At 44.7% G+C, this 13,077-nt stretch overlaps 1 protein-coding gene across 1 annotated transcript in view; it reads right to left on the bottom strand.

Annotated features, from left to right (window-relative positions):
* Window positions 1-11,961, bottom strand: part of tnksa (tankyrase, TRF1-interacting ankyrin-related ADP-ribose polymerase a) — a 107,898-nt gene extending 95,937 nt beyond the window's left edge. The window contains exons 1-2 of the mRNA XM_053648834.1: window positions 11,318-11,961; window positions 9,320-9,544 (exon numbers count right to left, since the gene is read on the bottom strand). Coding sequence (XP_053504809.1) covers window positions 9,320-9,544; window positions 11,318-11,768 — 676 coding nt within the window. The 5' untranslated portion in view covers window positions 11,769-11,961. The remainder of the gene's footprint in view (window positions 1-9,319; window positions 9,545-11,317) is intronic.
* Between the last annotated feature and the right edge of the window lie 1,116 nt (window positions 11,962-13,077).

The following is a 13,077-nucleotide window of genomic DNA, read 5'->3' as shown; positions in this document are numbered from 1 at the left end:
GAGACCGCCTTTTGACGGTGCCTCACCCGTCAAAGTGTAACGACATGAAGCTATGGCCCGAGGTTAGCTACATCGATCTAATTAACTACTTCGTTTTCACGGAAGGCGTCGATGGCGAAGAACTCGGATATTACACGAGCGCAGAAGCATATAATTACCTGCACAGCAATAAAAACAGGCGGTAAAAACTGCAGTTGTGGAAGCCGACGACAGCACAGCCTGACCCTGAGCTCATGTTTATTCTTATTAACACTCACAACGCTTCTGTTTAAGTAAATCAGCCGCGCTCTCTTTAACCAGTTTTAATAAGGGCTCCCACAGGGACTGGGACAGAAAATAACAGTCCAACGGAAGTTAAAACCCACTATGGCCAAAATCAATCAGTTATTGCAGAGAATTTCTCGCGTGTCTCTCTGCTTTTTCCCCCCGGTCACCGGGATTATACTAGTATGCACGTGCTTGGCGTTTGCGCGGCTGACGGAAACGTGTAAAAGCGGAAAAATGGAGACGGAAAAAAAAAAAAAAAACTGCACGATCATCGTTTTAATGATCAGTCATTCATGTCTCTTCCGAGTACTCAAGCCCATCCCTTATATATTTTATATATATTATATAGACTCAGCAAAAAAAAAAAGAAACACCCCTTGTTTTTTCCCCCAGGAGACTGTATTTTAAAGATAATTTTCCAAAATCCAAATAAGCTTTACAGATCTTTATTGGAAAGGGTTTAAACGAGGTTTTTCATGCTTGTTTAATGAACCGTAAACAATTACTGCACATGCACCTGTGGAACAATCCTTAAAACACTAACAGTTCACAGGCGCTAGGCGATTAAGGTCACAGTTACAATAACTTAAGACACTGAAGAGACCTTTCTACTGACTCTGAAAAACACCAGAAGAAAGATGCCTAGGGTTCCTGCTCACCTGCGTGAACATGCCATAGACCTGCTGCAGGGAGGCATGAGGACTGCAGATGTGGCCAGAGCAATAAACTGCAATGTCTGTAATGTAAGACGCCTAAGACGGTGCTACAGGGAGACAGGAAGGACAGCTGATCGTCCTCGCGGTGGAAAATTACATGTGACCGTGTGTCCCCACGGACGTGATGGAGAGCTTGCAGATGCCTCGGTGGAAGAGTGGAGTAACATCTCACAGCAAGAACTGACCAATCCGGTGCAGTCCATGAGGATGAGATGCACTGTAGTACTTAAAGCCGATACTGTTCCTTTTAATATTGACCCCCCCCCTTTGTTCAGGGACTCATTATTCCATTTCTGTTCGATTTAAAGCGCCTGGGAAACTTGTTCGGTTGTTGAATGTTTTTATGTTAATGCAAATACTTACACACGTTAAGAAATTCGCTGGAAATAAAAGCGGTTGAACGTGACAGGGTGTCTCTTTTTTTCAACGAGTATAGACACATACATAAGCAAGACATGAGTCCTGTCACACACTATAAAAAGAGATGCATTTACACTATATCTCCAGTTCTCTTTGCACAACAGTCGACCCTCGTTGGCCACGTCTGGCAAAATAACACTTCCACTTATTTTTCTTGCCTACAAAATAGAGACGCGTGATAAATAGTGATGCACTTATTTTTGTGACAAAGCAAGATTAGGGTATCAGCAGGGATCTCTCTGTGTGTGTGTGTGTGTGTGTGTGTGTGTGTGTGTGTGGGTGTGTGTGCCTTGTCTGTGAGCAACACCGACCGCAAGCGATTGAAGTTGTTTAGTGCGAAAGGCTTAGCGGTTTTCAAGCTCGCGTAGTGTGCGCTCATCTTAAAAGCACTTTCGCACCTGTGCATCTATTGCTACGGTTCATTCTTTTGGGTGTGTTTGCTATTTGGTTTTCCTTCACACCGCACATGATTACACGAACCGCAAAGCAAAACGGGGGGGGGGGGGGGGGGGACAGCTCTGAGGGGCATGTACGGCTGATAATGCGCTCGTAAATCTCTTTCGTCTGTTGGCTAGAAACGGATACACGAAACGTCACCGAGTGCACACGGAAATAATTAAAATCCCCCGAGCACGTACAACACGCAGCGAGCGCTCAATAAACGCTTCGATTATCAGCAGTGCTACAGCTTTGTCCTTTGGCTCAGTTTTGCAGCTTGGTTGCATGGTTGATTCACTTCCTGCAGTCACTCTCTCTCACTATAATATCACAGATCCCTGGTTTTAATCTGCACCCGAGTGTTGTGTCCTCGCCTCTCTAAATGAACCTCGCTGAAGAGGAAAACGCACCAGGCTTCCAGTCAAATCCTATCAACACTGCATACTTCTGCGACCGAGACTCTTTTCATCTCCTGCAACTGGCGAGACCTTTCACAAAAATCAAAACAAAACGAAAAAACAACAAACACTCGATCTCATTGTTGTTTTTGACTCGAAACGGCACAAACTAGCTCTCCAAATCATCGTGACGCGGCCGGCGCTGCGCTTTGGTGACTCGTAAGTCATCCGTCACTCATCAAAAAGCCGAACTGCCCGCCCGGTGGTGCTGTGAGATACGTACGACGCCTTCACGAAGCAGGATACACGGCTTTAAAGACAGGAGAAAGAAATACGAGCTGGGCCGGAGGTGGAAGGCGTGCCGCAGGACATCGGTCAAAGGGAAACGAACGATTGCGCTCACGGGGAAAACAGGGGCCAGTGTGAACACCACGTCTGCGTACACGACTGTCCCGAAAGCGCTGTCGAGTGGAATGATCGGGACGACAGAGACGGGACCATTAAAATGCGCAGGCGTGTCTCCAACAGCCCGGCTATCCATCAGCTGTGGTGTTAGGTGGAGACTCTGGAGCATCGTGCTAACCTCCGCCCTCGAACCACACACACACACACACACACACACACACGTGGAAGGAATACAGAAGCAGGTCAGTCAGTAGTAGCGCAGCACACAAACTACAGGTTCACGTTTATGTGAATGTCATGTGTGAAAACACTTCAGGACATTCTGTTTTAGGAAAACAATCCACTTCATACACAGCTCTATCACACCACTCGGTCATTATCTTCCCAAGAAATCAGCTCCTCCGGGATGTTGAGATTTTGCGATCGCAGAGACCAACGCAAAATCACACAAACTCCGCAATATTCGAAAGGAGCTTGCGATTTTTCAAACTTACCGCAGATTTTCCACAGATTCGGGCCAAGACGCGTCACGTGACATCATCACGACGCGCGTTCATTCGACCAAAGCCCACTTTTTGATTCACGTGCGTCGAACAGGAATATGGCTAAAAAGTTTTCCATCAAACAACGCAGTGAAAGACGTACGATTTCGTACGATTGCAATTTCGCCAATTCGTGTAGTTTTCCTCAACAAAACAAACAAACACGCCGCAAAATAAAAGAATCGAGCATTTTTGTCCACAACGATCACAAAAAACTGTCCGGAACCCCGTGCAAGGTTTAGTCCGGTCGAGTCGAACCCTGGTGCGTTCCCCAGTGCGTGTGGTCTGATTGTAGCTGGGATGAGAACTGACCCCGAGCGCAGGAAGTGAATTGGAATAAAGCGCTGTCCGTTCACTCCCCCCCCCATACCCCCCCCCATACCCCCCCCCTCAGGTGTTTAGTATACGTTACGTGACGTTTGGACGAAAACGCGATGAAATTTCAAACCGTACAAACACAATCGGGGAATCTGAATCCAGTTTTCTGGTTTGCTTTGTCCTCTCGCTCAGCGCTGGAAGAGCATCAGCGTCGCTGCATCATGTCCTGCGTCACCGGGTTTAGTGTCGGGGCCGAAGCTGCTGTAATCGTTTATCACGCAGGCAGTAAAAACCCTGACACGTCCTTCCAGAGAAACAGTACCATGGCCTCCACCACCCTCATCCATCCTTCAACTCAAGACCGACATTAAACAACTTCCGATTATTAAATCCCCTCCAGCAGCTCGCGGTCGACGACACTGGAGTTTCCAGACTGGAGGCGACGCTAATGAGGACATGATTTATTTATTACCGTCAAAGAGCAGAGGTGGGTGAAGCACCCGGTCTGACAGAGTGACGGATTTCATGCAACATAAACTGAACCACGCTGAAAGATCATTTGTTCGATGCTGTATTATCTTTATTCCTGTGGAAACGTAGCGGCCGTGCGCCGTACCGTGTGTGCGTGTGAACGTAGCGTTAGCCTTCCCTCATAGCAACACCCTAGCAACCACCTGGTATACCATAGCAACTAGGGCTGGGTAAAAAAAAAACATTGATTCTCCGATTTTAATCGCTCTATAATTTAATGAAACAATAATTGATCGAGAAATCCTTGAATCGTTTCTTAATGCGTGTGCTTTAATAGAGAGGACGTGAAAAATTATCTGTAGTTCATCTCTCATCCTGAAGGTGTCGCCATCTTTCACGTTTTGAAATTTGAAAACCTTTTTTTTTTTATTCATTGGTTTCATTTCTTAAACGTGTTTCAGGTCATGTGTAGTTATGTGCAGTTTGTGCTTACCTTGTGTGCGTATATCTACGAATTTCTTGTTACAATGTTTGTCACTCAAAGTAAAAGTAAAAAGTAATTAAACATAATTGCGTGTTGTATTGTTAAATTTAATGTGCATTTCAGTAATAAAGCTAAGTAGGAGGGTTCCAGTTACCAGCATTTATATTAAAACGTGGATTCCATGTCTGCAAAACTAACATTTAAAATGAAATATTGAGAACTAATCGATACTGAATCGAAACCATATAAATAAGAATCAAATCACCAAACTGGTCGCACCTACCTAGCAACACCCTAGCCACCAACAACTGTACCACAGCAACAACCTGAGCCGCCTTGCAACACTCTAACCGCCAAGTTAGGCACCAAAGCAACCACCTGGTCCGCCACTACAACTGCCTAGCAATCCCCTGGTAACCACCTGAGACACCACAGCAATACCGAGCAATCCCCTAGTAACCACCTGAGATACCACAGCAATACCTATCAATCCCCTAGTAACCAGAGCAATAACTAGCAATCCCCTAGTAACCACCTGAGATACCACAGCAATACCTAGCAATCCCCTAGTAACCACAGCAATACCTAGCAATCCCCTAGTAACCACAGCAATACCTAGCAATCCCCTAGTAACCACCTGAGATACCACAGCAATACCGAGCAATCCCCTAGTAATCACCTGAGATACCACAGCAATACCTAGCAATCCCCAGTAACCACCTGAGATACCTAGCAATCCCCTAGTAACCACCTGAGAAACCACAGCAATACCTAGCAATCCCCTAGTAACCACCTGAGATACCTAGCAATCCCCTAGTAACCACCTGAGATACCACAGCAAGCACAAAGCAACACCCTAGCAAACCACCTGAGATACAACAGCAATACCTAGCAATCTTCTAACAACCATCTGGTATACCACTGCAAGCTCCTGGCATGCCACAGCAACTGCCATGCAGCACCATAACCAAGATACCACAGAAACCACCTGCAACACCATAGTGATTGCCTAGAAACCACCAGGAACATCCTAGCAACACCAGGGAAATGCTTACACTGCATAGCGCACTTTTCTGGTTTTACTACTGACGTGTACAGGGACGGTAAGTTTGAATTGTACCGTCAGAACGTTAGCCAGCTGCCCCACCTCACCCCGCTCACCCGACTCATAAAGAAACAAGGTTAACGTGAACGAGCTCCTCTGCTGACAGCGGTCTATGAAACGGAGTGCTAAATCGGATTTTGTAGAGAGGAACAGAATGACGTTGAGTCAACGTTGAAAACCAGAGCACGTCCTGATAGGGAAAAAAAACCTTCTAATGTTTCGACCGGTGCATATATTCAGATTTGAAATATCTTGTTTCATTACCCCCCCCCCTTTCTCTCTCCCACTCTCGCTCTTTCTCCCTCTCCCCCTCTCTGTCACTCTACAGGACGCAGCGTGTGATGGAAAATTCATCTCTAAACCCATGAGCTGTGGAGTCTGACTAATCTCTCTTCATTTCAGGAGACTTATTTCAATTATTCTAATACGGGAGCCGTAATAAAACTCAATGTGGGGGAAGAGAAGAAAAAAAAAAAAACAATTACAAAACAATGAAATCTCGAAGATTTAATTAGTCTACAATTATAAGAGACCTGTGATCTCTCAGTACATTAATTTATCATCACATGATATTGCGATTAGCTGCAGTTGTTAATCTTACAGGAAGTAACGTGTTTGTGCACGGAATCTCGGGTGATTACCTTCAAATACGGACGAATCAGAAATACGCTAGCTAATCCATTAGACAAGCACAAGCGCCAGTGTGCCCCGTCTCGTGTTTTGTTTACCCGGAAAGCTTTTTAACCAAGCTACAAGTGTTAGATAACCAAAGGGTGCGTCTCAAACAGCTCGCTAGGGTGTGAATCGGTGCATCGTGTACACGAGTTGGGGCGGTGGTAAGGACTCCCACGACATGACTACGTACTCGCGATGTAAACCGTCACCCTGGCGTTTATCAATAGCAGGCAGGACCGATATCTTTCTGACGTTATACGTCACAAATGTGTTAGCTTAATCACACGCGTTTCTATCATGGTACTTCAAGCAGGATCGTATGCTGGCTAGAGGATTGCGGTTTTTTTTTTAATCGTTAAACACTAAAGACTCAAACAAACTGTTTATAAAACGTCAAATAAAGTTAAAAATTGCTAACGTAAATAATCATGAGAACAACAACAACGAAAACAAGCTACTTATATTTGTAGACCCCCCCCCCCCCCCCCCCGCCATTTTGTTTTCTTCAGAAAACATGGCGTCATTTCCAGTAAGGGAACACAGTGAGCATCGACGCTCCCTGGTTTTCGCAGTGCACTGTGGGATTTTTTTTTAGGGAATGAACATTCCAGTGTACCGAAAGGATTTTGCGATGTAGACAGCCCTTAAAATGTCCGACTCCCTGATCGGAGTCCTGACTACCGAACTAGGGAGCTGACTGGGACACACCCTAAGTTTTTAATAAAAAGGGAAACGAGTAAGCATTCGGATTCTAATCACCGCGTGTTTTAGGGCTGGTGATTATTTTCATAAATCGATTAATCGGATGTTTTTTCTCCCCCTCGATTGGAAAACTCCCCAAACTTTAAGTACCTTTTTTTCATCTATTAAAAAAAAAAAAAAATCCTTAAAGCTCTATAAATCTGATGAAAAAAAATTAAGCAAGCGTGCGCACACACAATAAAAACAGGGCATGGGCTGACTCAAAACGCGACGTTTTACTAAGGATAAAACGAGGACTGGACTCCTGTGACCTACAGAAACCATTAATAATAAAAAATAAAAAAAACACACAGAGCAGTAAAGAACTGATTAATTCTCAGAGCAGTGTGTAACACAGCGAGCAGTGCTAATCAAGAAAAATGACACATGGTTAACCCTTATTGAAAACTACTCCTCAAGCAAAACGGCGAAAAATTAAAGCCATATATCTCCTGTACGTACCGAGACAGTTTCGTTAAGTACCGTATTATCTGGACTATAAGCCGCCCACACGCATTAAATTCCGCCTGTTAAAAAAAAACTTTTTAAAAAAATCAATATATAGTTACTTTGTCGTGTATGCTGCATTAATTACACTGGAAAATGTTTGCACTGGCTCTGAAATAACTTCCACATCCCAAGCGGTGGTGTAGTGTTATATAGGGTTGTCCTTGTGGCGTTGCTGTAGTTCAGCACTGTTCTGTTCTGATAAGAGTTCTGATTTTAATTCTCTGTCAGACCCAAAAACCCTCTGCCTTCATTACGCAGTGATCTCTGAACTTCATGATAGAGGTCGACCGATTTTACCGATGAGTCGGGCCATACCTGCCGATAACTGATTAATCGACCCACAGCTTTTAAAATTGATACTGAATGAACACAACACATTTACACATACATAAATATTACATACATTTTATATATATATATATTATATATATATATATATATATATATATATATATATATATATATATATATATATATATATTAATTAGTTGGACTCTATTACAAAAATAAACAGTACTGACTACACCATGAAAATGTACTGTACTTTTTGAAAATAAGTAAATATATACATATATATATAAAAATATATAGGAACGACTAACAAATGTTAAAGGAAATAAATTATATACATCTAAAATGAACCAAAAAGTAACTCTCCAGATAACAATGAAGCAAAAAACACTTCAAATAACACAACAAATTTGGTCAGCGATAGTTTTTCTCTCGCCTCTAGAGGCCGCACTCGTACCGTATAACGACAGCGGACTCTTCTCCTCAGCGACTCCGTTAAAGACACAACCGGGAAAAACTATCGGTGTGGATTTTCGCAGATCACCGAGAGTTCCAGTCATCGATGCGATTAATCGTCAACATCAATCAATCGGTCAACCTCTACATCATAATACAAATTTTCATTTAGTTGATCAATAGGATGTTATTTTAGCACGACGCTAAAAGCAGTGTACAGTCCACCGCTTCAGGAGTAGGATGTCATCGAATGTGCATATTAATATCAGGGACAAACAAAAATACTGAAATATGGCATCTCTTATTGTCTGGAAAATACGGCGTGTTCTTGAAAGCTGCTAAAATCAGATATTACCCATGAGCTCAGTTCAAATTCTGTTACATGAGGTCGGAATGTCGCAAACAGAAATCACGCGGGTAAGGAAATGACGTGAAAAACACACAGGGTCACAATTTTTTTTTAAATATCCTGATAATAATGTACATCTTCAGAAGAAGAAATTTTTTAAAGTGAGTGTTTTTGTCTTCCTACAGAACACCCACTGGCATGGTGTACTTTTTGTGCTCATATGAAGAAAAAGAAAAAAAATTCTCCTCACGTGACATGCACACTGTAGCCACGACAACGCTTTTCGGTCCTAGCTAATATCGGATAAGAAACCTAACCAGCCTAGTCTGTTCTCTAGATTAGATTTATCATCATCAGTCATGCAGATGAAATAAAGGTTGGTGTAACGCTAGTGAAGAGGAGCGGCAGCATGCGGCTACGTTGGAAGCGGGACCCAAGAACACACACACACACACGGTTACTGTTATTTACATTGCAATGTTTAAAATAAAACGTACCATCCCTTAAAGAAAACATACACCGTGTTTTCCCCTGCATGTTTCAGACATGCAGTTTGGACACTGCGAAGCTAAAAGCTACGAGCTTCTCTTGCTTGTTCGCTATTTTATCCTCGTAGCTCCAGCACAATACTTCGAATGCAAACCAAACACCAAACCTGTCTTGGCTGATGAACTACATTTGAGGGTATTCTGGACATCGCGCTTGCACTCGAGTCAGTAACGGAGTCTCTTACCTATACACACGTCGATTTTGCCCTTGATGGCGGCTTCGTGGAGTGGCGTGTAGTTCCAGTTGTCTCTGGCGTTGGGGTCGGCTCCCTGGCACAGCAGCAAGCTCACCACCTCGGCGTGGCCGAACGAGCAGGCGTTGTGAAGGGGGATCAGACCGCCGTCGTCGCGAGCGTGCACGTTTGCTCCTGTCTGCAGAAGATGCTCCACTACGTCCTTCCTCCCAAAACCTGGAGGACAAGAAGTGCGTTTAAAACCGTACGTAAGAGGATTAACCTACGTTAGATTACACGACCAAACTAATTACGCATAAGCCCGATTACAACGATGTTAGTTTCCCAGGGCGCTACCGCCACATTGCCTGGTAATGGTTAACTGGGTTACCATGGGAACAGCCCATACAGCAACTATAAATATCAGTATAATGCTTTAAAAAAAAATGTTCAGTTGTTGATCAGAGCAGCATCAGCGATTGTGGTCATGACAAATGAGCTTGCAGAGAAAACGTCACATATGAGAGCACGTGAGTTCTACGAGCACTGAGACACACTTTATGGAAGGGTTTTTTTTTTAATTAAACAAACAAACAAACAAACAAACAAATAAATAAGTGGCCTTCATCCTTGTTAAAGACTGGCAAACTCCTCATGCAGTTTAGCATGGTTATTTTCTACACGGTTAACCAATTTTTATTCAGTTATCAACACAAGTCTAGTAACAACAGTCCTTTTCATGAACTATTCACCCTCCTGCATTCTGGCAGAAGGTACAGGAGCATCCGCACCACCACCAGAGACTCCGCAACAGCTTCTTCACCTAGGAAGTCAGATTACTCAACACCCTGCTGCCTCCCAACGCTCACCTGGGCTAGCCGAACACCTCACCCAGTAACACTCAGTACCCCTGCACACGCACTAACCCGGTACGACTCGGTACCCCTGCACACGCACTAACCCGGTACGACTCGGTACCCCTGCACACGCACTAACCCGGTACGACTCGGTACCCCTGCACACGCACTAACCCGGTACGACTCGGTACCCCTGCACACGCACTAACCCGGTACGACTCGGTACCCCTGCACAAGCACTAACCCGGTACGACTCGGTACCCCTGCACGCGCACTAACCCGGTACGACTCGGTACCCCTGCACGCGCACTAACCCGGTACGACTCGGTACCCCTGCTCACGCACTAACCCGGTACGACTCGGTACCCCTGCTCACGCACTAACCCGGTACGACTCGGTACCCCTGCACACGCACTAACCCGGTACGACTCGGTACCCCTGCACACGCACTAACCCGGTACGACTCAGTACCTCTGCATGACTCAGTACCCCTGCACGCGCACTAACCCGGTACAACTCGATACCCCCGCACACACACTAACCACGTACAACTCGGTACCCCCGCACACACACTAACCCGGAACGACTCAGTACCCCTGCACACACACACGAAACCAGTAAGAAGACAACTTCGTTCCTGTCAAGAAACCCGACTAGACCAGTTATTTAGGAATACACAGGGACAGGGGGCTTAGACTTGGGGTGGCAACAGTGGGCAGAATTAGCCACTAAACAACTGCTCCCAATACTGTCGCAGTTTAGTGAAACCACCTTGAAATTATGATTTGAAGTGATACGAGGGAGATATGATTAATAAAATCAGTGCGAACTGCACAGAAGTAAAAGTTAGCGTTGGGGTGGCAAAACTTATTTCAAGGGTGGCAGCTGCCACCATGTGGCCACGCCCCTTAGAATAAACCGACAATTATAAAATAACACGATGTATTTATTATATCGCTGACCTGATACTGAACTTCGTTTAGCCGAGCAATAATACGATCTGTATAGTCAACATACCAGGGAAAGTTAGCATGCTAGCTAATATGCTAATACTGCTTTTGAAATCTCAGCTGTTTGGTAGTTAGCTATCTAGCGTTAGCTAGCTAACTAGCGGAGTACCTAGCAATAAAGTACGGGTAACGACGTTATTTACCTGCAGCAAAGTGGAGTGGAGTGGATTTGCGCCCGGCCATGTCCTTAGAGTTAACGTTAACCGAATCCACCAGCCGCTTCACCCGAGACACGTCTCCATTTCGGCAGGCCTCGAACAGCTCCCGGAAAGCGCCGCTACTCGCGCAGCCGCCAGACGGACTCGTGCTAGCTGAATCCGGGCTCGAGCCTCCTGTGGTGCTCGGGGAGCTAGCACTGCTAGTGCTGGTGCTACTGCTGCTAGTGCTGCTAGCACTGCGGAGTGGAGCGGGGGAGGAGGCCGCGCTCGGGTCAGCATCTCCGGCCCCGTCCTGTTCACCACCGGCCGGAGGTGATATGTTCGGGACGCCGGCACCCGGAGGAGATCCAGGCGGAGTGAGAGAACTCGTGGCAACGCGCGGAGGCGAAGATAAGCTCTGGTGTTGCTGCTGGGAAGCGCGACGAGACGTCGCCATTTTTTTCCACCACAATCCCTCTACTAGCAAACAAAAACAACAAGCTCAGAGGGGAACTTCCGGGAAGTGTCGGGAGGAACTTCCGGTTTCAAATTACATTTTGGCGGCATGCAATAACAAATATAGACAAATTAATAAGGACAAATTAACGACCTCTCTGTCATGCTGTGACACAGTTTGGTTCCATTTAGAGGTTGCCAAGTCAGCTGTTTTCAGGGGCAAATAACAAATGCATGCTCAAGTCGCTAAGTCACCAGATGACGTCATAGATTGATTTCCATTTTAATGGAATGTAATGATTATTTGCATATGCAAATGAAGAAGGAAGGTTTTCGGAAGACACTTAGAATAGAATTGAATTGAATAGAGCATAGAAAGAGCTCTTTGGACACAGCATTGTAAACTAACTCTATTTACAATTTATTTTATTTCAACAGATAAAATGAAGCAGTGGAAACAGTTCTGGCTGTAATAACTCACTTTTATTACTGTACATAGTGCCAAGAAGAGAGTTTAAAACAAATAACAATGAAGTAAGGGGTGAACAAACAATGGTGGTGACCAGTGGTTGGCTATTGGGAGCGATGGTAGTCAGTAATTGGTTCTTTGGAACAATGTTGATTAATGATTAGACATTGGGAGCGATGGTGGTCAGTAATTGGTTCTTTGGAACAATGTTGATTAATGATTGGACATTGGGAGCGATGATGGTCAGTGATTGTTCTTTGGAACAATGGTGATTAATTATTAGAACAATGAAGTGAGTGGTGAACAAAGAACAATGAAGTGAGTGGTGAACAAACAATGGTGGTGATCAGTGGTTGATTATAAAATACTTTTATTAACCTATAAAGCACTAAACGGTCTCGCACCACAGTATCTAAGCGACCTTTTGGTTTTCTATGATCCACCACGCCTACTTAGATCAAAAGATGCGGGCGATTTGATGGTACCTCGAATAGTGAAGGCTACAGCAGGGGTAGAGCTTTCGCTTATAGAGCCCTACTGTTATGGAACAGTCTTCCGATTAGTGCTCGGCTCAGACACAGTCTCAGTGTTTAAGTCTAGGGTTAAAACATATTTGTTTACTCAAACCTACCCTGACTAGACTTTCTATTATGCTAATTCCCAGTCCTAATAATCTTTTCTCTCCCTCTCTCCTTCTGCCGAGTCACACACGATTTTATGGAGATTAGAGATCCTGATCCTTTCTGATCTCCGGACATGCCTGATCCGTTTCGGATGTCCTGCCTCTGGATGGAGCTCTCATCTACTCCAATTCCAGACTGCTGGGACTACGGCTGCTTCT

Source organism: Ictalurus furcatus, chromosome 18, assembly GCF_023375685.1.
Source record: "Ictalurus furcatus strain D&B chromosome 18, Billie_1.0, whole genome shotgun sequence".
Lineage (NCBI taxonomy): Eukaryota > Metazoa > Chordata > Actinopteri > Siluriformes > Ictaluridae > Ictalurus > Ictalurus furcatus.
Note: the sequence above shows the minus strand (reverse complement) of the source record. Positions and strands in the feature narration are given on the sequence as shown.